The sequence below is a fragment of the Serinus canaria genome, chromosome 7, assembly GCF_022539315.1.
Source record: "Serinus canaria isolate serCan28SL12 chromosome 7, serCan2020, whole genome shotgun sequence".
NCBI classification, from domain to species: domain Eukaryota; kingdom Metazoa; phylum Chordata; class Aves; order Passeriformes; family Fringillidae; genus Serinus; species Serinus canaria.
In genome coordinates, this window is record NC_066321.1 from 20,939,085 (window position 1) to 20,964,136 (window position 25,052).

The 25,052-nt window shown below is 43.1% G+C and overlaps 1 protein-coding gene across 3 annotated transcripts in view; it reads right to left on the minus strand.

The window, feature by feature from the left end:
- The window catches only part of CHN1 (chimerin 1), a 92,313-nt gene extending 67,769 nt beyond the window's left edge, over positions 1–24,544 (minus strand). Inside the window, exons 1-3 of one of the 3 annotated variants that reach the window (XM_050976973.1) lie at positions 24,485–24,544; positions 3,815–3,853; positions 269–328 (exon numbers count right to left, since the gene is read on the minus strand). In XM_050976973.1, coding sequence (XP_050832930.1) covers positions 269–328; positions 3,815–3,853; positions 24,485–24,503 — 118 coding nt within the window. In that variant the 5' untranslated portion in view covers positions 24,504–24,544. Of the gene's footprint in view, positions 1–268; positions 329–3,814; positions 3,854–24,484 lie in introns of those variants that run through there. The other 2 variants (XM_050976974.1, XM_030240171.2) reach the window with 2 other exon arrangements.
- Positions 24,545–25,052: the final 508 nt, after the last annotated feature.

A 25,052-nucleotide genomic window follows, 5' to 3' on the forward strand; every position in this document is an offset into this window, starting at 1 on the left:
CAAATGAGATCCTCATGAGAAAATGAGGAGAAAATGTAAGTTTCCATATGTCTAAGAATCAAAAAGTAGTAAATGAGTCTCAGTAAATGACGATACAGATCAAAATGCTTTAAATTCCATTTTCGAACAAATGGATTTCCAAGTACCAGTGCCCCAAGGCTACTCACTGTAATCACAGCACAAAGTATCCCAAGGAACCACTCTTTGGGCTGGGCACAATTAAGTACAGACATGGAATTACTGGGCTGTACAGAACTGACACTAATACCTACCTCACGAGTGCAGGTTATTCTTCTAGGATGGGGAGCTTCCTGCTGCAACTGATACACTGGGAGGAGGCAGAAGGAAAATTCTAATTAATAGAGAATCATTCTGTCAGTTAGGAATTTAACATTAAACATTGCAGTTTAAATAAAGGAGACTTTCTGCAAAATTTAACACAAGGATACAAAAGATATAAAAATTTACTAACAAGTGGTCAGAAAAAAGAACGTTGCAAGCCAAAATGAGATATTGATTTTCTTTACAATGAATTCATCAAGTCATATGGAATAACTAGGTGAGATCAGACAAGTTCCAGCAAACAGATCAGAAAAAGAACCATAATAAACTAAAGTTCACTATATGTCGAATCAGGCTGCTGTCAGACTTTGGTAAGCAGATGGAGCCCAATCCTACTAAGCTGGGCACACACCCAGTCCCCTGCAATTCATCAAGGCTTTACAAGAATCATTCAGAACTGTGCACTGTCAAACCCTCTGCCTTTGCCACTGCTCAGTGAGGACCTTTCTGAAGAAAGAGAAAGATGCCTTTGCCTTTGCAGATCTAAAGACAATGAGTTGAGTAGCAGAGTAAAATAGCTAAGGCCCAAATTATGACATACACTTACATTTATATCTTCCCTCCTCCTTTTTATCTATTTTTAAAATAAGCTTCATCAAGCCAGAACAGATCTTTACAACCAGATGTAAATTTAATGCTACTAGTGTGTGCAGACTTTATAGTATAGTACCAAAGGAATGACTTTCAACTTCTATGCCAACTGGATCTGGTTTGGCAAGCCACCTTCAAAATGAGGCTGTCATCACTAAGTTAGTATTTCAGTAGTACACTAGAAATGGCAAAATGGACACTTGGAATTGTAATATTTCAAAATTAAATTATGTTGCAATCATTAGTACGAATACCGAGGTCTACACTGTGCCATCACCTTCTTCAGAAAATAAGACCATACATTAATTTAACCAATACAATTTGACTTAATTACAATTCTCATTTGACTCCAAATCTTTTCCACTGGCAAATTCTGTACTTATATGTCAACTTACATGGGAATGGAGGAAGTGGCAAGATGTCCAATGACCACTGAATCGTAAGATAAACTGGAAAAAAACATTCCCTTTGATCCAAATAAAAAACCCTAATAGTTTTTCCTGTTGCTACTAAAATCACTCATTTCCATGCTGGATAATACAGAAATGATTTTTGCAAGTGATGAAGAACAGCACATTGGTATATAAAAGTGCAATTATCATTTTAGGCATAGCATGACCATTTATATTGCCAGCACATAGATTCCCTAGCTACTATTGTAAAAGCTGTATTTGATGGCACTGGATCTTGTCCATATCTAATTCTGAGAACTGCAGAGCCAAGTTCAATGGAAAAAAAAACCCAAAGTGAAAGAGCAAGTTAAGACTTTTCTGAATTTCACAAAAAAGGAGACCCACAATCACCATGCTCCACAGAAACTGGCTGAAAACTGAGAACTGTTTCCCACCTTACTTCAAGCCAGGCTGAAAAGATTTTCTGAAAGGAAATTTCTTTTCACCAATGGCAATATCTTTCTCCTCTTCCAGTAAGAAGCACAGCAGGTTGACTAAGTTACAAAACAGGATATTCCTATCCCTGCTCCTCTAACCAATGGATGCAATTCAAACTGTAGAGGGTGATCTTACAAGCCCAGTGAGTTGCAGCTGTTTCAGTTGCTGAAGATTGGAGGAGGGCCTGATCTTAACAGGCCACACCTGCAATCAATAAGAACTAGTGCTAGATAAGAGTAAGGAAAGAGGAGTGAGGAGAGTCAGATTACTGTGAGGACTTGGAGAAGTCAGTGTGTAGAGGAGCTGCCTGTATCAAGAAGGTATGAAGCTCTGATAATATGAAATCCTCATACTATGATGATGATAGAACCTTTGCTAGCTAAGACAACAAAACTGTTCAACACCAGCTTTTCCTCACTGTAATTATTGCCAGGGCAGTCAAACAAGACATTCCTCTGCATTGCCATGAGACAGAAATGTGATCAAACCTCAGGATCCATGGCTTACTTCTGTTCACCACAGCAGGCAAACCCTTGTCAGGAGAGCAGGAGCACACAAACCATCCATGTAAACCACGCTGGAGACTGGGTGCAGGCACAGCTGCACGTGCCCAGGCTTTCAGCTTCTGTCAAGCTGGCAATGAGCATCTGGTATTAGAGAGGCTCAACCTCCTCCTTCTAGATTATGGTGTGGAATAAACTGGAGCAGTGTTCCCTGAGTTGACAGAAGGTACAGAGCTGAAAAAAATAATCGAATCTGCCCTCTTACACTTGCTCTCTTTCTAACCATGGTTCTCACCTGCCCTTTAATTCTACATCTCTGATTAAAAAGTTTCCCACAGCAGGATGGCAACCTTTTAAAGTAACTACATTTTCTCAAGTGCTAAATCTCCTCAACCTTTAGGGAGCAAACTTTTTCACAATGTGAAATGTTGCTTGAGCAAATCCCTTTAACCGAGATGAACATATACAAAGTAATGCAAATATAAGTCTGACATCCCTAAACTGCTAAGTGTGTTATACACACAAACATTGTTTTCAAAATCTGCTTGTCACAGAAGAATCTTCTTTCTTGCTGTGGTTCCTCAAGTCTCAAAATGTCTCACATCTTGCCTTTTATATCTACAAAGAACTAGAAATTATAGCTGAGCCACTGTGGGAAGCTACAATGCTCTTTTACTGTTTTCTCATGCTCTCTTCCATGTCCCTAAACCTCCATTTGCACAGTCAAATAAGAGGTCACTCCTTTACATGGATTTCTTTTGCATTTAAAATGGCTGTTTGCCTTTTTGTGGGTTTGGTTTGGGTTTGGTTTTTTTTGAAACAAAACTAGCAAGTCGTGAAGTCCCCATGAGAGTGGAACTCTTATCTCAGGGCAAGGCACCTGGACTGCTGCCCTGCACACTTGACAAAGGCAGCCTGCAAGGCCAGCTGCCCCTGGGCACAGGCACACACACACCAAGAACTGCAGAGCACAGGCAGGCTGGGAGCATCCAGGCCCTTCTAGTCAGGGCTTCCAAAAACCTGCTTGTGATTTGTCACACCAGGCCAAACAAATGCTCTCCTTTTACTACATCAGCAAATTCCTGAAGAAAACAATTTATTTTGAGTTTTCTTAACCAGCTCAAGCTCAGCTCTAGTGATGCAAACCACTAGATCACAGAAGCCCTAGAAGTTTGCAAGGATGCCAAATTTAAGGCACAAATGGAGTTTATGTAAGCCCTGGTCTAGGCAGACAAACCACTATAAGCAGGAGTGGGACAGTGCACGTTAATAAGGGGCAGAGAATCTACTCCTCTAAATAATTTATGTTCACTTGTCCTTGGGGTAGTGAACCTCCCTCCTTGTACCTGTCTCTAAACAGAAGTGAACCCTTTTGATGCTTCTTAAATTCACATTCTGATGAAAAGAGAAATGAATCTTTTAAAGCATCCAACTGAAACTTTTTCAGCTCTAACTTGGGAAAAAGCCCCAAAATGCTGAGATACTTACAGTAAGATTTCCAAACAGGTGGTCTGTATTCATCAGTATCTGAAAAGAAACAAAAAAATCTTAATGCTGCATAGGAAACATTTCAACACAGAAAAAAACTGCAGAAGCACTTGCAGAATTATTAAGATAATATTGCACCTAGGTTCTAAACCTACTTTTTACTATTATAGAACACCCTGTTATAATTCCCCCCTTTTTACATAAACTAAAAATGTGAAAAGGTATTTTCTTTATCCAGCTACAAAAAATACTATGGAAACAAATCTGAAAAATGGCAAAGATGCAGATCAGAAGCCAGCATACTGTGAGGAGGAAGAATGTATATTATTTTACTATGTATATAAATTCCATTTTCAACTACACCAGAAAGATTTTTTTAATCTCAATTTATATTCCAATAAATGAGTTTCCATGCAACTTATTCCTGCCATTAGCTTTTTCCTCTTCTGGATGGCAATTAACAACTCTTAAAATAAAATCAGAGTATGCAAGGACAGCTAAATACTTTGGAGAAAGGCAGGGAGTTTTTTTTCATGCTGAGTACAAGCCCTTTTTGGAAGTAGTGACTATATATTAAAAGTAATAACATATTTCTACTCCTAGATTTTAATTCTCAAATACATTTTTTTAAAAATAAGATCTCAATGTCTTCTAAGTTCTGTCACCCCTATGACTTGTTTTACAACTGATCCAACATTTTGAGCTCAGGGCTATGCTGCAAACTTTGACTCTGATCCACTGCTCTGACCAGCTTCAGTTCTGATGCCACAAGCCACCGAGGCTTTCAGCAAGATGCTGTGCTTATCTGCCTGGAGCTGGTGAGAATTATTCCATCCTCCCCACCAGAGGGTCCCAGGCTGAGCCACCCACTCAGCCAGCCTGGCTGTCTGAAGGCACTGCTGACTGCAGCCTGCATGCCTGAGCTCTCTTTGCAATTGTCCGCTCACGGGAACGACCTGCTGCACCCAACACATAGGAATTTCTCGTTTTTATTACAAGGTTACATAAAGATCAAGCAATCTGGGAACCTGTTGCTTGAATTTTGGCCTGAGTGGCATCTCCACTTCAGGGTCCTTAAGGCCTGCCAAACTGAGCCTGAAGCTGAGATTTTGCTTGGCCTTCCCTTGGAGTAAGCAATCTGCCTTCTTCAGCTACTTGCTGCAGTCCATCTCTCACAAAGTCACATCAAATATCTCTAAACCAGCATGTAGTGGAAGGAGACATTTTCCAGTTTAACTGGCACAGGCTTTGCCAGACCCTCCCAGAACACTCCCTGCCCTGACTGCACTGTAATTTTGTTCCATATTTACCCCATATTTTAGCTCTGTGCATGAAGAGGGTGCAAACCTTGCAGACCACCAGTGGGTTTTATAAATACAATTCATCATGACTTTATTATTAAGGCAGCACTCAGTTAAACTGCCATCCCCCTGACTATGATGGGGTTTGATCTTTGGAAGGTGCTGCAGATGCTCTACCACATCCTGCAGAGCAGCAAGAACACCTTGAATCTGCAGAGAGACCTTAAGCAGCTCGTGCCTCACTGAGGCAGTAAAAGCAAATCAGCAGCAACAGATGCAGCCAGGGTTATTCATTCCTGCTTTGATACCTTTAATTAAGGCAGTGCAAGTCGATTCATTCCAGAAGCATTGTAACATGATCCCTCAGCAATGAATGTCACGTGGAAAAGGAGCAAAATTTTAAAGTAAAAATAATGGCTTTAGTCCCAGAAGACAACTCTTACCCCACCACCTGAATTTACTTTTTATATACTCTGGGTTTTGGCAATATATGCACTAGTTGAATTCACAAATAAATAATTTAAGTAAAGGATAATACACATTGTATTTTTAAAATGTGAGCTGACTGTTACAAAAATAAAAACATCTTGGCAGTCTAACCTGTACTTGCTCACACTCAAGGCGTGCAATTGTTACAGCTGAGGGCATCGTGGTTATAAAACTAAAAAGTGACAATATTTGTGCCAAACAAAAAACCTCAAACCTTGTTAAAGTCAGGCAAGAACAGCAGTTACTTTCAGACAAGAAATAACTAACATTCAGAAATGGGAAGGAATGATTTATGTTATGCAGCTGTGCAGAAGGATTCTGTTAGGAAAAAAAATCTGTTGGTGAGCTTTATTGCCTTTACAGTGTGAGAATACCCTCCAGCCATCCCACACGAGGTAATGAAAATACAAAAGGTGATTTCTATTGTGATTTTGTTAAAAAGTGTAGTAGCAAACACAAGCACAGTGAAGCAGAGGGTTTCTAGTGTTTGTTTCTGAGCAAGAATGTTTCTATTACTAAAACTATCCTACTACACAAAGATGAAATAGAATAAGCATAAACACCAGCTCTGTCTATTAGTTGCCTTTTTGTAAAGGTTAACTGATGTGGTCCCATTCAATCCATCAAAAGTATTTAGAAATTCATTATTAGGATAAGGGTTTGATTTTCAGATAGTACAGGCTTCCACATACAGCATCTCCAATTAGGCATCTGAAAAGCTCTTACAGGCATGATAAAAAACCCACAGAAAATGTGGAACCCAAAATACATTTTCTCACTAATGCTGCAGCACTTTCTAATTAATGCAATAAAGTACACTGTCAGTTCTCAGATTTTTTTCACAGTAACTCAGCTCTGCTAAGTGTTTCCAGGATAAAATAATTTTCTACAAGCTGTGCATCAGGTTCTATCTTAACTGTATTTTCTGCCCTAAGTGAGATGCAATTCAACTTAAAGCTACTCTTCTCCAAAGGCCTACAGCATCAAGGAAAACATAAATACATAAGCTGATGCTATCAGCTCTGTCCAGATGGGATCCCACCAGCACTGGTCAGATTGCCACCAGTGTGAAGGCATTCTAACCAGCAAGGACATTTTAGATCAGGGACACTGTCCATGTACATAAATTGCAATTTCAAACTGAGACCAGTTTCAGGCCGACAGATACTTTCCCTTAGAATTAACTGGGCTACAAACACAATGCAGATGATATGTACTTAAAAACCACCCAGGTTTCCCATAAGCCAAATTTACCATGTAAGACAGTAAACACTTTTCTTCAGCTGCTTCTGACAAGTGGAGTTACACCAACTTTACTCCGAGCAACTCAGACATAGTGTTTGTTCTTACTTTGGCAGTTTGCACAAGCATTATTTAATGCCATCAGTCAATATATGTAGAATCCTGAGGATGATCCAAGTGGCTCATCCTTTCTCACTTTGTTTCATTTGGAAGTGCAGTTTTCTGAAGATCTACCTTTGGTTTCCTTATATTCTAATCACAAGAGAAATTCTGGATACTCAGCACTTGCTTGCCATCACCCTCTTCACTCACAACACACTCCTCTCTTTCCCAGGATTTTGCTTTCCCCAGCCTTAGCAATCTCCACCTCCATGCAAGACCTCTCCCCTCATCCTTGAGCAGTGCTTTGGTTTGCTTCCTCCATCCCACTCTACCTGCTCAGCATCTCATCCTCAAACCCCCTTGTTTCATCTCTACTCCAAGGTTCCTTGCAGTTTGCTTAAATGCAGAGAAAAAGGAGGCAGAAAGCCCAGAACAGCACAAGAGGCAGCTTCTGGTGTAACAGCCAGAAATGTCCCAGTGGGCAGGAGCATTGCGCTCTGAGTCCAGAGTGCCCTGCACTGAGCACACCAATTCACCAAAAAAAAAAAAAAAAGGTTAACTATGCATCTTGAGCACAAACCACCTGCAACCAAGAATTGACAAGCATGACTGACCATCAGAAGTACTCACTTCACAGAAATGGGCTTCTGCCAACAGACACCATACAGCCATTTAGAAGCTCATATACAGACACAAACACCGGGAGAACATCTCAGATTTTCCATAAACACCAATGTGACTAATTGTGACATTACAATGTAGCATTTCCCTGTGCTATTTTGCTTCTTTCTTACCCACTCCTATTTTATCCACTACACAAATTTGGACAACTGCAGTACTTTCAGAGTGCACATTTTAACTGCAGATACAAAAACTGTTACTGTTGCCTCAAACTGTTCGGAGTGCTTGTCTTTGTCTATTCCTTTCAAAGAAAGAATAAAAATGTTTACCTCTGCTTGCAATGGCTGTGTCTCAGCCAGTTCAAGGGGAGAGGAGCAGCAGCAGCTTAACTCTGCAGGGTAACCCCATAAAGCAATGGAGGACCTACAGAGAGATTTACTCTAGAGAATTCAGTTTTACTTTTCTGTTACTGGACGTCAGTGCCTGCACCTTGGTCATCTCTAACAGCAGAGATTAATGTTGTCTGGGAGGAAACAATCATCTATCTGCTGAGACAGCAGCTCTGACCCCAACCTTTGGTTTTATGTGATAATATCTCTATTGAATACAGATGAGGCCTCAGGTGTGGTACCATGTGGAAGAAGCCAGTTCCCAGCCATGTGGACCAAATACCAACATGATCAGGGGGAGAAAAAAAAAAAAAGTCTGATTTCATGTTCTGAACTGGTCTAGGACCAAAGAATGGAGCAAGTCACAAATATGAAAAGATGCAAGAAAGTATAAACATTCTTCTGTAAGCTCTGGCTAGGCACTAACCAGAAGGCATCTCTTGCAAGAGGCCAGTCTTGCTTTGTTTGGCAGCAGCATGCATCAAAAATTAACTCCTGCAGAGATTCATGACCTGCCCAGTGGATGTGGCCATTTGCTGACCCATACAACAGACTCCTTTTTGTGCCTGAAAGAAACTTCTAGAAAATTTGTCTCCAGCCCCCAGATCTTCCTTATTAGCACCTTCTCCATGCTCAATGGATGCACATTAAAAAAAATCCCTTGACTTAGAGAAACAAAGCCATAATTTATTTGCTGGTGAGATTCTCAGGCCACAAAAACCAGTGCAATTTAACAGAAAATGTCATTTCATCTCTGTTTTTCAGAGTACAAGTGCCAAGAGCATTTCAGAAACTAAGCTCAAGCCATCACAAAATGTTTTCAGCAGCAGCCAAGCAGGCCCTAGCAGTGATGGCTTTTACACACTCCAACCAAAATAAAACTCCAACAACACTGAGTTAATTGAAGGCTGAATACAGCCACTGCCCTAGGCAGCAGCACTAAAACAGATGGGCTACAGCTCCATGGTTTCAGGGTAAATATGAGAAGCTGATCTTTGGCTGCAGCAGCACTGGAAGCCTTTTGCAGAAGTCCCTGTACAGCTGGCAGCAGGGGGGGAAGATGATTCCAGGCAGCTTCTGGAGAGGGGCAGCAAGGTGGAGGGTGCAGAAAACACCATCCCTGTCTAGAGCATGTGTAGGGAAGAAATAAGGGACACCAAACATCCTTCATTGCTCCTAGACCAGACCTTGGGATGCCCTTTTCTTTGTACCCCTCTGCTACCAGGAGCAGTAACTTGGGTGGCAATCTGTCATGGGTGGTGGGCAGGAGCAGGACCTCGATGCACAGAGCAAGTGTCACATTACAGCAGCAGGTCCTGTGGAAACCAACCTGCCCCACCCTGGCTGCAGGGTGCCACACACAGCTGCCAAAGGCTGCAGAGAACTGCACTTCAGTCAGCGTCAATAAACAAGGCAGAAAGCAGTGGCCAGGCTTTCTTACCTGGCAAGAAATGTTTTCTTAAATACTGAAAAAGTATTTGTTTCTAAGTCCTTCACGTGAATAGAAAAGAGGAAATGATCCTCTGGCTCCATCTTTTCCTGCCTTCATCTTTCCAAAGCAAAGGGGCAACAAACTTTTTCTGAGCAAAATATCTTGCACAGGCTTACAGCACATTTTTAAAGATATGACACGCAACTTTTTGTAATATTCCCTTTCTCTTAAACAAAACCCCTTATACTGTTATTTTACAAAAATTTGGGGGTTAGAAGTCACTGAATAAATAACGTTAACCCAAATGTAATGTTGCTCCATTAGTGACTTAAAGGCATTAATGACAGGAACCTGATGGCACATATGGCCTGGGGCCATGTGGAAAACACTTAGGGTTTCACAACCTGGGCATCAGAGAATTTCCTTTGTTTATGGGAACATCCCCACAGGGCTGAGAACACCCCAGGCAATAAGCACCACATTTCTGTTTGTCACTCAGCAACGATGACTGATACTTCCAGAATGTTATTGAGTCTTTGATGCTTCTTTAATGTTATCTTTGGCACACAATCTCCTTTGAATTAAGGAAAAGAAAAATGCTATGAAAACTTTTAGACATGTCAAGGCTCCTTCTAAGACACCAATGCTGTAAGGAGCTTCAGTGCAAAAGTCTCCAAATAAACCACCATCTATTTGCTCCACCTTCTCCAGGTAGGGAAAAGCCATCAGACAGGCATGCAGTTCCACATGCTGGCAGGTGTTGGAGCTCAGCAGGCACCTCAGAGGTGTGCAGACAGCTAACCCTCCCTGCAGAGCACCCCCTGTTCTGAGCCCATCGTGCTGCTGACAGACACAACCCACCCCGGAGGGAGCTGGAGTGAGGCAGCTGCTAAATGCCAACTAAATCCCAGTCTGACCACAGAGACAAACTGCCTCTAGGTCCAAAAAGGAGCTTTTGCCAGATTACATGGCTTGTCTCCTGCCAGGGGATGGCAATTTGCAGGCAGAGGTCACAGGCAGCCAAGAGCCCCCAGGTGCTCCCAGGCCAGCCCTGGGAGAGCTGGCACACGAGAAAGGCACTGCACCACTGAAGCCATCCACCCACAGGGACGTGCCCAAGCTTGGGGGTAGAGGTGACAGCCACCAGTGAAAACTCTTCTTATACTAAGTTTTACTTCTTTACCTTACCTTTGGCACAGGTAGCTACACTTTTCAATGCCCATAAATTCAAATGCACATGGTCTGCTTTAGACATGTAAAATTAAATTATTTTAATTAATAATTAATTAAAGTTACCAAAGCAAGAAAACAGTTCAGTGTATTTTCTTCTCTTTTTCAGAGCATTCCCATCTGGGAGGAGAACAAGAGTAAAATACAATGTAAAGGAAAGATGCAAATCACTGAAAACAGGCACCAATAATGAAAGCATCCCTTCAGTTGCAAGATGGCACTACATTACACATCCTGTGTCCCAGGAATTTTAATATTGAAAACTTATTTTTATTTGCTCCTTCATCCTCTCGTGCTTTTGCTTTTACTACTCAAAAAAAGCACAATTATATTTCTTATTATTACTGGAGAAAACATGATTAAGAGAAAGTCAGTGTGACCAATGCCCCAGAAAGCTACAAGGGCTAATGGCATTTCTCAGATGTGACCAAGGGGGACACGAGAAAGCACACTCAGCAAAAGTGAAGGGGCCTAAAGAAGGGCATGCTCTGATAATTACATCAGTCTTGAGAGGGAAGGAGAAAATGGATCACACTGCCATCCTCTTTCTACACTGTCTGATCTGGCAGCAATAAATTCTGTGGGAATGCTTCTAACGGGGTTCAGTGAGAGACCCACTGAAAACAGCCAGAGTTCAATGACTTTTATGAGCAGGTCTATTATTATTGCCTCTTTATGAATGATGGGAAATTTTAAGATGTAATATTTTGCTTATCACAAGCACTGCTGCAGTGAAATGAACTCATCCTCTAAGTGATTAGACCAGGTTGCAAATCATTCATTTCTAGATTTTTCATTTAACCAAAGCAAAGGAAGCAATTATTCATTTTTCCTCCTCTTTGCCAAATAAAATACTGGCCTATGACTGCATAAATTATGAGAAATAAAAAAGTTTATATCTTTTACAGCAAAAAAATTAATCTTAAATTTTAAGATGAAACTTTCACATATGGAATGGTAACAAGCAAAACACAGCTGGTTTTGTCTTTCTCTTGACAGTAGTTTAATGGAGGGGTGGGGAAATATGCCATGAAAGCACAGATAGCTTACTCTTTAAGTTCCAAAACATCTAGTATTATTTCTCAGTGTTGCTGCAAGTATAAAAATTTGGCTCTCAGAGAGGTAAAAAGATGACAAGTGCCACCTTGTGGGCATTTAATAAAGACAAAATTTAATGTTACTTTCTGTATCTCAGTCTCCAGACAACAGGCTGCTGCTGATTTCCAGCATTCCTGGGAACATCCCCTTTGCTCTCTAAGAAAAGACAGACACAGTGGGAATTGCTTCCTGACATGGCTCTGCAGGTCAGCTGCAGGTAAAAGAACAGAGTCAGGCCAAAGGCTGTCCTGTAACCCTCTCATTTACATCACCACAGGTACCCTGAAATGTCTCATTTACACAGTAAACAATTTCCAACTGAAGATGCTGTCAAAATCAAATATGCCTCTCTAATGTATCTATTTAAAAGAAAAACAGCCTTTTTTTTTAATTCATTGTGACAGAACTGACTATGTCTGACTGCAGCCCTGAAGAGATGGATCAATGAGTTTGGCAGTTTCCCATCCTCCCTATGGGTTATTTGAAAGGTCTGTTGCAGTCTAATTTTGCAAGGTCAAAATTTTCAGAAATAGGCCTTTATTGGATGAATTGCCTCTTTTAGATTTAACAGGAAATTTTTCCAAGTACCTTTTAAATTCAGAAAAGCATTCTTGTTCACTGTAAATTCAGAGTAATGTCAGGTTTCACAAGCTTGAACACTGCAATCAGACTTCTTTGTTTTGAAACCCAGACTGGTTTTCTCTGTAGACACTGCTTTGGTCATGGCCAGTGAAGCTCACATGGAAGGCTGGAGAAATATCTGTTGAGGCTATTGCTCTTATACTCTCTCATTCCAACCACAGCAAGGGATAATACAGGAGAAAACATTTACCCTTTGACATTTCATCCCCTATTTTTTCTTCTGCAAATCCTTCTTTGTCTCCTATTTTAAAAGTCTGCCTGCACAAAGACAAAGCTCATTTCCCATCTCTTGCTTCACTTCCTCCAAACATTAATAACACTAAGAAGGGCACAGCAGTTTTACCATAACTTCAAACCAGTGCCAACTGTTATAGCCATGGTCTCAAGGCATTCACAGAAATGCTTTTTTTGTCTTCATTTCTCTAACACATCTAACAGGCAATACTGATTGGAGTTTGATTACACAAATATTCTGAACAGTTACCCTGCTAGTGAAAAAAACCAACATGATATGGTGTAAAAGTGTCTTCTAGCTGTAAATTAATCTTCTCCCCTGAATACACTGTCTGTCCAGTCAAAGTTGAGCAGAAAAGACCCTAAAAAAAGGACAAGCACTTTTGAAATACAACCCCTCCCTCCACTGCAAAATCCCCTAGTTTGCTGAATGGGGAGATGTGCTTTATTGCTGTTTGCTTGGTTGCTTTGTTTTTCCACACACAACACCAACATAATGAACATAAGTTCACTTTCCTACTCTAAAATACCCTTTCAAGTTGAGTATTGTGGCATTACCAAAAGCTAAACCTCAATAAAAGAGCATAAGACTGACTCTGCCCCCCATCCCTTGGTAAAAACTCGCTGAGAACTTGTCCATCTTTGCACTTCAGACCAAGATAGCTGCTGTGCATTCATTAACCTCTGGGGTAAAAGAAAAAAAAAAAGCTAAACCAAACCACCCATTAGCAGCCCAGGCAAAAATCAGAGCCTTCCAGAGAAAATTAAAAGCAGATCTGATTTCTGACTGCTGCTATAGCTGGCATCAAGAGAGACTCACGTGTTCCAAAGCACATGGCTCCAACTGTGTCAGATGGTCAAACCAATGTAGCTCCTCCTTCCTCAAACCTGGCCCATTTAAACACTTAGACCATCAAGTTATAAAAAACCTATTATGATTCCTATTCCAAGCAGATTTTTCATTTTCTAAAGCAGCTGTCAATAACACACACCATTGCTCAGGCAAAAATATGGTTTGTATTTATGTCCTTACTTTCAGAACAGATGCAACTACCAAGTAAAGTAACCCGGCCCAAGATCATGATTGCTTTTTACAGTGTCATGAAGGAAAGTCCTAAAAAAACTATTGGCAGGGTCTGAGACAGGAAATGGAAACAATGTGGTAGGATGCCTTTTTTTAATTGGAATTTAAGATTTTATTCCAAAAGGCACTCTCTGATTGCTGTGAGCTTCTCCCCAGTCTGAGATGCACCACTCCTTACCTCGTCTGCTTCTTATATAAAACATTCAAGAGGCCTCCAAAGAAAGGAATTAGGATGCTCCAGGTAGAAAAGCTGAGAACTTCACATTTCCTTTTGGCAATGCCATGGCTCACTATTATAACTGCAGCCAATGAACAATGGTGAAAGCTTTTCACCCAACAGCCCCTCCCTGTTTATAGCAGTACATCCATCTTTGTCATAATGATTTTCCTCCTTGGCAGGCTCATCTGCTGCACTAGGCAGGAACCAGACAAAGGAGAGAGAGCAGGGCCAGGCCATGGAGAAGCTGTGCTCTGGGTGCACTCCTGCACCACCCAGCACATTGTGAGACTGCAGCAACAGCCAAATGGTCTCAGAGGTGCTTCAGCAGCTCTGCAAGCACTGGGAGCTCTTCTGCATGGGCTTCCCCTTTGTCCTCAGCTCCCTCTGGGTTTGGGGGGAGAAAAGCAGATCAGGGGAGCTGGGAACAGGCTGCTGGAAGGAGAGCTGAACAGAGGTTTGGTACTGCCCTGAAGGAATGGGAGAAATAGCTGGAAAGCTGGATATAATTGATGCTCAGAGATAACCTCCAAGTCCTTCTTCAGTTATCTCCATGTTTCTTTCCCCCTACAGAAGATGAACTCAGATGGTTTTCTTGTCTCTGTTTTGAAATTGCTTTCTTTCTCCTTTTTCTCCACTGCTTAGAAGAAAGCCAAATTTGTCCACCAGTAATGGAAACTTGGGTTATTAGCTCTCATGTTATCATGGCACTTGGTTAAACAGGTTTCCAACAATTATCAGCTGCATTTCTAGGATATCAAAGCATCCTTACTGGAACTGAGATCCCATGGAACTGTCCACCAGTGAAAAGCAGACTTAGTCCTACATAATAAGACATCTAAACAGAAAATAGGACCAGGAGCTGGTGAGAGAAGCAGAGGCCCTTATAGATGAGTTAATCAAAGATCAGTATCTCTATTCCCAAGCCTTGCTAACCCAGTATTCCCCCAGCCAGAATTGTCTCTCTGGATAACAGCTTTTTTTGTGTCTTCAGCCTCACTTTGACTTTATAAAAAGAACCCTCTCATGGCAATTGACAGCACAGGAAAACACAGACAGACAGACAGAAGGATAGTGATAGGATGTGACAGATCAAAAATCAGTTTTAGAATTTAAAAATGGCCCTGGCCTGACACAACTTGGTGAAAACTGCTCTGAGGCAGAATGTTGCACACAATTGTCAGAGGCTGTGAGACACAGGATGTCTGTAGAGAAAGAAGGGCAAATGCTAAGACAGCTCTGAGACATGGCAAGCCCTGCCTGTGTTTTCCACAGCTGCTCCTGCACAGCAGTGGGAGAAGGAAAATGTCAGTTTTTTACATTTAAAAATCACTATTAACAGCAGCACCAACACCACTCCACCAAAAAAAAAGCAATAAAAAAAGATCTTTCTGCTTCTCATGGACCTTCTGCTAAGTGAGAAAAAAAGCCAACAAGCTGAGTTAGCCAGAGTGAGCTCTCCCTCTGACAGAGCAGTCTGCAACTCCCTCACCTCAGAGGCTGCTTGGGCTCCTGTCCCAGGAGTGCTGCATGCTCTGTCCCAGCCTGGGGCTCAGCATGCTTTGGGACACTGGGACACAGGGACTACAGTTCAGCTCCTGCTAATCCTGAGCCTGCAGAAGAGCAAGTCAAGACTAAACTATCACCTTTGGTCTAATGCAGCTGGAGGTGGATTGGGGTATCTTCTTACATAGCCCAGTTTCAATACAATCTCAGGAACACAAGATGCTCCATCGAGTTCCTGCTGTGCTTGCTGCTCTGCCACTGAGGAGGGGCACCCAAGGGTGCAGGGAGGGGACTGTGGCCACAGCTTGCTTTGCCATGATGTGGCATTGGGAAATACACAGGTCAGCCAGGAGCTCCCTGAGCACCACAATAAAGCAACAGCACAGCTCCAGACCATGAGCTCACCACTGGAAATGGGTGCTGTGACAAGCTTCCTCCCCCTCTGTTTCTATTAAACCACTGAAGATTTTTCTCAACATTTGTTAAGTCCCATTTATAAATATACTGCTAAAAAAAAAAAAAGCCAAAAAGGAAATCAGTAGAATTAACTGCTGTGTCAAAATTATGCTTCCTTAATTGGAAGGATAAACCCACACGTGCATGTTCTGCCTGTAGGAGAGAGGTGAGGAAGAAGCACATCCTGTTTGGGGGTTCTTTGTAGGCTGCTTTTTTTTAATGAAAAATGATCCCAGATCACACTGAAACATTGTGTCCAGATTCACATGGAAACCATAAAGCACAGCTGAAAACCACTGGAAGACTGGCCCTACCAAACAATTATCAGCAACTTTTATAGCCTGCAGTCTGCTCTGGACTGCATATGTATCAGATACTAATTCAGCATTGAGGAGACTGGCTTGTACCCTGACCATGTGAGCACAGGAATGGTCAGGTACTGCACTAAGGCACTGAGCCTGTTTTTCAGTCCTTTTCTTACAGTCCCCTACTGACACCACACAATAAATAATTTATTTTATCTCTCCTCACCCACTGCTGCAGCAGTACCCTAAAACTTTCCTACATTAAATACTGAGAGGGTGCTGAGGCACTGGAACAGCCTGCCCAGAGAAGTTGTGGCTGTCCCATCTTTGAAAGTGTTCAAGGCCAGGCTGGACAGGGCTCTGCTCTAGTGGAAGGTGTTCCTGCCCATGGCAAGGGCTCCAGGAACCAGGTGACCTTTAAGGTCCCTTCCAGCCAAAACCCCTCTGTGATTCTGTGATGCTCTATTGTACTTGCTATGTAATTTAAATGCTTGCAGCTGTGGGAGCACCCCACAATGCATGGGCAACAAAACCATTCTAGTATTTAGGAAGCAGAGTTGTACCTTTATGTTTAGAGTGAACTTTCACACAAGCAAGTTGCCTTGGGACATTCAGCTTCTGATCAAGATCAGAAAACATTTATTTTTATTTCAGCTTCTGAAATGGCAAGACTGCTCTTGCAACAAAGGAAGCAGGAAGGAGCTGGAGATGGAGACTGTGGCAGAGAGGAAACCACCAGCTCCCACCAGCACCAGGAGTACCCAGGGCAAACCATGGGATGTTTTCATCAGAGTCAGATCCTGACACCTGCACCAAAGCTGGATGTGACAGTGGCTTCCTTACAGAACTGACAGACACCAAAAGAAGTTACCTGCTCACTGTGAGCAGGAAAGTCCAGCCTGCAACCTCTTCAGAGGGCCACAACCAGAGAATGCAGTTTTCCTCATGCATTCTCCCAGTTTTAACCAAAAGCAAACCAGCCCCAACATGACCAGTCTTCCATGATGCTTATCACAGAACAGCTAATAAGGTCATGAAAATAAATTCAGGGATGAATGTACCAAAATATAGCATGGAAATTAGACTCACAGATGAATAAACAGAATTTGATGAGCACAATTTCCAATAATTTTCAAATCACTTTGTATAGATATTTTCATTTTATCTGCCTTTTTCATTCAGAGTGCTGTAAATGTCAAATGCCAACCAATTCTCACACATTCACAGGGGCTGCTGCACACACAGCAACACCACTGCCTTCCAGCTGGGTGGGACCAACCTCCCCCTGCCTAGAACCAGGACAATGACCAGCCACTCACTGCACACCCAGCCAAACCCTCAGAGCAGCATGGAGAAGTGCAGAAACTCTTCCCAGCCCCTTCCTGGCCATGGAGGCCCAGACCCCATGCAATTACCACATCCTGTTAAATGCTTTAGAAGACCAAATATTTCAGAGACCTTAAATGGTACTTTTCCTTGTCTCAACACAGACTCAAAAAAGCAACATCTAGAGGGTTTTTAACTTTCTGCCATCATGTGTGAAGATGTACAAGCCAGATACAATCCATGGCACTGAAAGAATAACCGAGCCAGGTGATGATTTTATGAGGGAGAAGGAAACATCTCATCTTCTGCTAATAACTACCAAAGAGCCCTTGGGCCAGGTCTCAGGGCTGTTTTGTTTCCTGGTGAGGACATCTGTGTGCAGAACTGTACAATCTCTGTCCACAGGGTGGAGCAGCTCAATAGCCTGAGCTGTGCATGCTACACCCCATGTTCAGAAAAAACTGAATTGTCCAACAGTGCTCATTCAGCTTAGACTGCACAGAGCAGTTATCCATGTCTGCACCCCTGGGGGATCCTGATTAACCTGCCCTTATTCAGCAAAAATGGCACAGTCTTCCAAAAGGCTTGTGCATTTAAATTATGAATATAGTAGTGCCACTGTGAGTACACACAATCTTTTCTGGACACTGAGATGTGATTTCTGCCAATGGAAAACTTTTTGTGCACCTGAAAAAAACAGGTAAGACCTCTTGAAGAGAATTAGTGACAGAATAAAGTCCCAAAACTTGACAAAGCAAAAAGCATCAACTGAGTCCAAAACAAACAGAAGAAACCCCACATTTACACCTGAAACATCAGCCCTTGGCCAGTGTGAAGTGTACATCAGGAAACCTTCCTGGATCCTCACATTCAGAGTGTCTTTCACTTGAACACCACCAGCTGAGATTCTGTGTTAGACAGACTGTCTCCATTCCTAGTGGATCTGCTGGTGTCAAGGAGAAAAGGGATGCAATTGCTCAATTCTGTGCCTGAGCTGATAACAGCATAAGAGAACCTCCTTGGAGAAAATTAAAAAATCTCACCTTAATTCATTACTTGAGCACACAACTGGACATGTCCTTTCCAGTTTCAGCAACAATCCTCAAACTTCTGATTTCTTTAGATTCTTATTCTAATACAACTGAAAAGAAACACAGTTTTATACTGGCCACTGTGTGAAGCACACTTCTAAGCACCAACCTGGGAAGCCATGACTCATATATTTTCATCCTTGCCTATACTGTTAGTGTCACTTCTCTGGTATTTTGATCAATTTATACAATTTACTAGTTAATAGATCCTATAAAGGTTTTTCTTTTGATTGCACTGATAGCAAAACCTTTTCAAGCCTGCTCTCCTTATTTGTTTCATTAGGTTCTCTAAATCATGAAAGGTTAGCACAGCACCTAGGAGAAAATGTTCTTATGACTCTCAGCACCTGGACACTTCTCCTCCCAGACACATGAATGGGAGTTGGAAGGTCTAGTTTCTCTCTAAAATGGTTTCAATTCCCAAACCTAGACATTGTACTAATACCCCTAAATAGTTTTATGTAATTAGACTATTTGTAATTCCCATTGTGACTAGATGTTGAATTGCTTAAATGTCCTCTAAAATTAGCTTGGTATCAGTCAGTATTGAATGAAGCCCAAGTATTTTAAGCAAGGGCTAACCACTTCAAGAGTATCTGTTGCAACCAGCTTAAAAACATGACTGAATTCACTGCTTTTCTGCTGAAAAAGACCTAGCACAGGCAGTGCCACATGGGATATGTATTCACCTTGTTGCTCACCTTATGCTCTTTGAAGAGTTTTCAAAGTTTTTTACTTTCTTTTTGGCCTAGAAGCACCCATGATAGATCCTATCATTCTACATTTATGTTCCCTGTAGTGACAAAAATCCCTACTATAAATGTCCCAATTCCATGAACGAGCTTCAATTACCTGCTTCAGTTAAGGAACAAATTCAGAGACCACTTTCCTGGTACAACTGGACTCTATAGTTAAGGGGCTCTGTCAATAAACTTTATAATCACAGGTAGCCATAAGTTTTAAGCATAGCTCAGGGCCAAATACAGAGAAAATAGAGAGAAGAACTTGAATTGTAGGGGATCTGTTTATTTACTGTTCTTAGAGGGCTCTGCACACAAGACAAGAAATGAGCAGATTAATTTTTGAGTATTTCCTACCCTACAGAGAATCTGCAGCATTACCTGTTGTGAGCCATTTTTTAGAGGAGCACTTACTTTCTCTGTATCTGTGCCAACCAAGCACTCTAAAAATTAATGCCCTTTTTCAAGCAAGGAAAACATTAATTTAGAGAAAAATTTCTCTTATTAAGACTGACACATTAGAAAATATGTGCTTGAACCAACATAAGTATATCCTACCTTTTGAAGCAGCCATGAGCCAGTAAGCACAGTTTGCATGGAGAACAGTAATCACAGATGCATAGAACTTGAAACAGTAATTTGTTAATTGTTATTTCAAGTATGGAAGAACTTATTTCAAAAGGTTCACTGCATACCCATAGTGGAAAATAGTCATAGAAAATTAATTCTGTGTAGGACAACAACAGAGGTCTCAGCTGTGGAAGCAATTCTGCTAAGTGAGCAAATTACTCTTTCAGAAATGCATGGACACCTGAAACAGAGGCATCATTGGCTTCTCAGTCCCTGCCCATTCTGCCTGTAGCAGTGTACTGCTTATTTCTTTTATTCTAATATTTTCCTTAAAGATTTCCCTAAAAACTGCTCTTGTTCATCATCTCCTTAAAAAACCATACCTGTCATGCTGACTACAGCTCTGTCTCTATTCCCATTCAGCTGCAGTCACTCATCAGAGTGCAAGCACTTGGAAGATTAAAAGAGAATTGCTTTGTTTCTCATTTCTTAACCACCAGCACTCAGGGATGAGTTTTTATCCATTGGTAGGCTCCGAGCAAGAAGGCAAGAGCACGGATAACTAATGACAAATATGTCCATGAAGATCTCTCCTGGCTGTTTTGAAATGTCTTCCTTTGCTCAAACAAGAGAATTTATGAGGAAATAAATGAACAGGAAGGGAATTCATAAATGACAAGGACAGCTCACAAGCACTAAATATAACAAAACTATTTTTCTTTCACAGTACAATGTTGACTTTCTTTAAACACTTTTCAGGATATTCAAAGACACAAGCAAACAGTGGGATAACTTAATACTTCCCCTCCTTTTCCCTCTAGGCTGTTTGTTATCTTTCCAATAGCTGAGTCATCCAAGTGGAATGACAGCATGCACCTCAGCCCTGCCACTGTGCAATCTCACATCTTAGGGTATTAACAGATGGCTTCAGGAAGTCTAGCCATAGGAACGTGACTGATTGCTCTTCCTGTCACTAGGAAGCTGCTACCCTGCAGGGATTCAGCACAGCAGGAGTGGTGGGCATCCCTGAGCCACCTCTGCTAAACCAGGCAAGTGGTTTCAGCCCATCTTCCCAAAGGCTGGGCATGCAGCCACCAGACTGTGCTGAGATGGCAGAGAATGGCTTACACACCATTCCAGCTGCTGCACCAGGCAGCAAGAAACAGAGAGAAAAAGGAGACTACACCTGTAATCACCACAACCTTCTGTAAGGCAACAGGACTGTGCTGTAGGAGGAAAAACAGCAATAGAACTGGACATCTGCTCAAGTTCCAGACATTTACACACACTGCATGTGAAAATGCACACTTTGCGTGGAATAAGATAATTTAAAATCCCCACCAACTCTTAATAAGCAATTCACATGAATATCAAACCTATAGCATCTATTACTTGCAACAAATAAAAGGATCAGACAGCAATTTTTTTCTGCTTCTCAGAGAAATCAACTGTTTTCTAGTGCTTTGCCCATGCAGTCCTTGTGCAGGACCTGCTTCCTACTGTTAGATCAGACTTGCATTCCAAGTGCCTGGGCACTGGAACACAAACTGAATGTACTGGTGACACCCTGCTTGGGCTGGGACCATGGAAAGGCATGGCACATGACCACCTATGGTCACAACAGGCTATTTCTGCCATTGAAACTTTGTCACACAGTCACTGAAGATCCTGAGTATTGCTGCCATCATAATCTTGCCAATAGGCTGTAACTGAAAAGGGGTAATAGGGAAACCCTTAGGCTTTATGTGGTTTTCTGCAGAAAAATGCTGTTGATACATTTTTAATACTAGAAACTCTTTTCACAACCAACTTTCCCAAGAGTCTCAAGCTGTCACCCAAAGGTGTGAGCTGCAGACAGTGCTCCTGTGGCAATGTGGGGCTGCTCTGAGGACAATGGCAAAGGGCAGCCTCCAACAGGACCTGACTTTCCTCCTCCTCCTGATAAGCGTGGCCCTGCTAATCCAGGATCTGCAACAATATCAGCCTGGCCTCCAGACCCGTCCCCTCCTAGCAGAGTCTTTGCACTATGCACCATAAGAGCCATAAAACACTCCCTAGAGCATATAATGACACTTCCCAACCCTCTCCTCTCCCTTGCTGTGCACATACAAGTACACACTGATTGAAAGGGACCCAGGAAACTTGGGGATTTTTCTCCCCCACCAAAGTTGACATGGCAATTTATGTCAGATTTTACATGCTTTTGGAGCACAACTTAATGGAAGCAGCCTGAAAATGGTGAAATTTGGTTCACTGTGATATATCATTATGGGCTAGGAAAAAAAAAATGCAATATTCAGCCTAGAGTTTACATGAGTGAGCAGAACCAAAGAAACCACTCCCCTGAGACCTGCTTGCTCAGGACAATTTTACTGGTATAAGATAGATGTGAATTTAAAAGGGTACAGGTACAGCTGCTTAAAGCCTTAAAACAGATCAATTAATTCAGACATTTAATTTGCCTTTCCTCAGATTTGCTGATATTGCTTTGGTAGGGGGTTACATTAAATAAACAAACCCCCCCTCTTTTGTGGGTTATATTTTTAATGATTTACTATGGGTCAGCTCCAGTGCAGTAAGTGAAAATGTAACTCTCCAGCAGCAGCCAACACTTACAATAAAGGCTGAACACTGTTCCTGAAGCTCAAAGCAAGCAGGCTGTAGTCTGTCTTTGTTACGTGCTGAGACAAATTGTGGCAAGCTACCCCAGCTCAGAGGACTCACAGCAACACAGTAAGCTGTGCTAGCTCAACCATAAATTAATCACAGCCACATCTGCACAGATATTGCACTCACATCCACCTCTGCATTGACACAACTCACACTCTTGCATTCATAGTTTAAGACATACTGTAAAGCTTTTACATTTGTGAAAGGCATCATATTCATTTGTTGATGCATATGAGCCACATTTGTTGCACTGTTTTATTGTCACTTTTTTGTTTTCTTAAAAGGGTGCAATCCCGAGGTTTTGCCCTCAGCAAGATAATGTTTAAAAATGAGACAGACACAGCAGAGCACCTATTCTATCTTCTCGAGACTCATTATCTTTTACATGTATCAATGACATTTACTGTTGCAACAGATGTGATAACACACAAAACCACCAAGTTACTTTGTAATGCAAATTTGTAGAATATGTCAGGCAGTCGATCAAACACATACAAATTGGAAAAGAATCACATAAGTTTAAAAAAAAAGGTACCTGATATAGGAACACCCCTTTCTTTAAAAGTTAAAATTAAAATATTCTTCATTTTTGTAGACAAAATTATAATGACCCTCAGCATGGAGAATGCGTGTATTTCAGCCTAAAAATTTTTTTTCTGTTAGGGAAAATGACAATACCTTCAGCGCCAATGTAACAAACTACATATTTTCAAGCAATCAAATTCAAAATGATACAAAGTAACATAAACAGGGTTTTGTTTTGTTTTTTTTCAAAACAGCCAATCTGCCATTTGATCTCTGTGTTTACTTTCATTTGTAAGTTAAAGAGCTTGATCCTCACCCTACGCCTGACAACCTGCAGGGCCCCCCTACCTGCAGCTCCTGCAGCCCCGTGAAGTCAGTGACAGACCAGGCATATAACAACAGAGACGGTTTGTCCTGACCTATGAACCCTTGGCATCCTGAAAAACTCGAGCAGGAAATATAAATATGGGAGAGAGCACTGTAGCTAAATCCAACACAGCATAGATTTTATTTGCAGGGAGCTACCTTACAACATGTGCTAAACTTCTTCTTAGACGGGGTTCAATATGCAGAATAATTTGCAGGCGTCAATTTTTAAGAAAACCCAAAAAACTGGTTTTAGTCTCTTAAGAAATTGTACCATTCCAAGAATCAGGAAATCAATGAAAGTGAGCCATTTGTTTACATATGAAATAAAGCCCCACAGTCTAAATATAATGAACAGACTTGACATCCTCTGTTCACTAGAAATCACTTGTGGTGCATGAGCTTCTTTCAAGAAAGGGTATCCCGATTATCCTGTTAACTCTGCACTGACCTTAGTTGTACTAATTTCTGTTTTCCTTCGCATTGCTGCATTTACCTCGTGTTGCCAGACACAATTTGAAGCTTTTTTGTTTGTTTGCCTGCCGTAAAATTGCGCACGTTAAGCATAAGCAAGCCTAATTTAATAACGTTACTGGGCAGAACCCACATGTTCAACAGTTTAAACTAGAGTTTTCTCGAGCCGGCTCCCAGCACGCCGTCCCAGGCTGTGAGCACGGCCAGAGCAGCACTCCCGGAGCCTCCTTCCCCGGGCTGACCCGGGCGGCACGAAGGCACCGGCTCGCCGCGGGCAGCTGCGCCCCGTGTCCCCGACGCTGCCGGGGGTCCCCCCGGGCCGGCCCGTGGCTCCGGCACAGCCCCTCGGCTGCCGGGGCTCCCCGAGGCACCCTAACTTTCCTGTGCCGGTCGCAGGGAGCCCCCGCCGGGCGGGCGGCGGGGCTGCCCCGCCGGGGCGTTATTCCGCAGCCCCGGGCCCGGCCCTGCGGGCGGCGCCCACGCCCAGGCGCTGCCGCGCCGCAGACAATGGGGGCGGCAGCCCCGCGCCCGCCGGGCCGAGGCGGCGGCGCTTTACTCACCGAACAAGGTCAGAGCCATCGCGGCGGCGGCGGGGCGGGCCCGGGGCGCGGCGGGGGCTGGCCGGGCGGCGCGGCGCTGGCATTGGCGCGGCGGCAGCTCTCGCATCAGCGGCGGGGCGCGCCTGCAACACAAGTTGGGCGCGGGGCTGTCAGCACGCCCCGCGGCACCGGCGGCCGCTGCCACTTGCTGCCGCGGGGCGGGGCGGGGCGGGCGCAGCCCGCAGGGAAAGGGAGGGCAGGGGGTGGGCAGGGCCGGGCTGGGGGGTATCGGGGGACGGTGGCCGGGGACACGAGGCACCGGGGGCAGCCCGCGCCTGCCCGCCCCCCGCCCGCCGCTCACGCTGCGTCCCGCCGCCTCGGGGAGCCATCTTGCGCCGCGCACGGCCCGCCTCCGCCCGCCGCGGCCGCCGGGACGGTTCCCATGGCAACGCGGCCGCCGCGCCGCCGGGCACAAAGGGGAGCGCGTCCCGGCCGGGACGGCCCGCGCTGGGCCCGGGCCCATCCCCGCACGCGGCTCCGCCTCGGCCCTCGGGCACCGCTGGGGCCGTCCCGGGCACCGCTGCTCCTC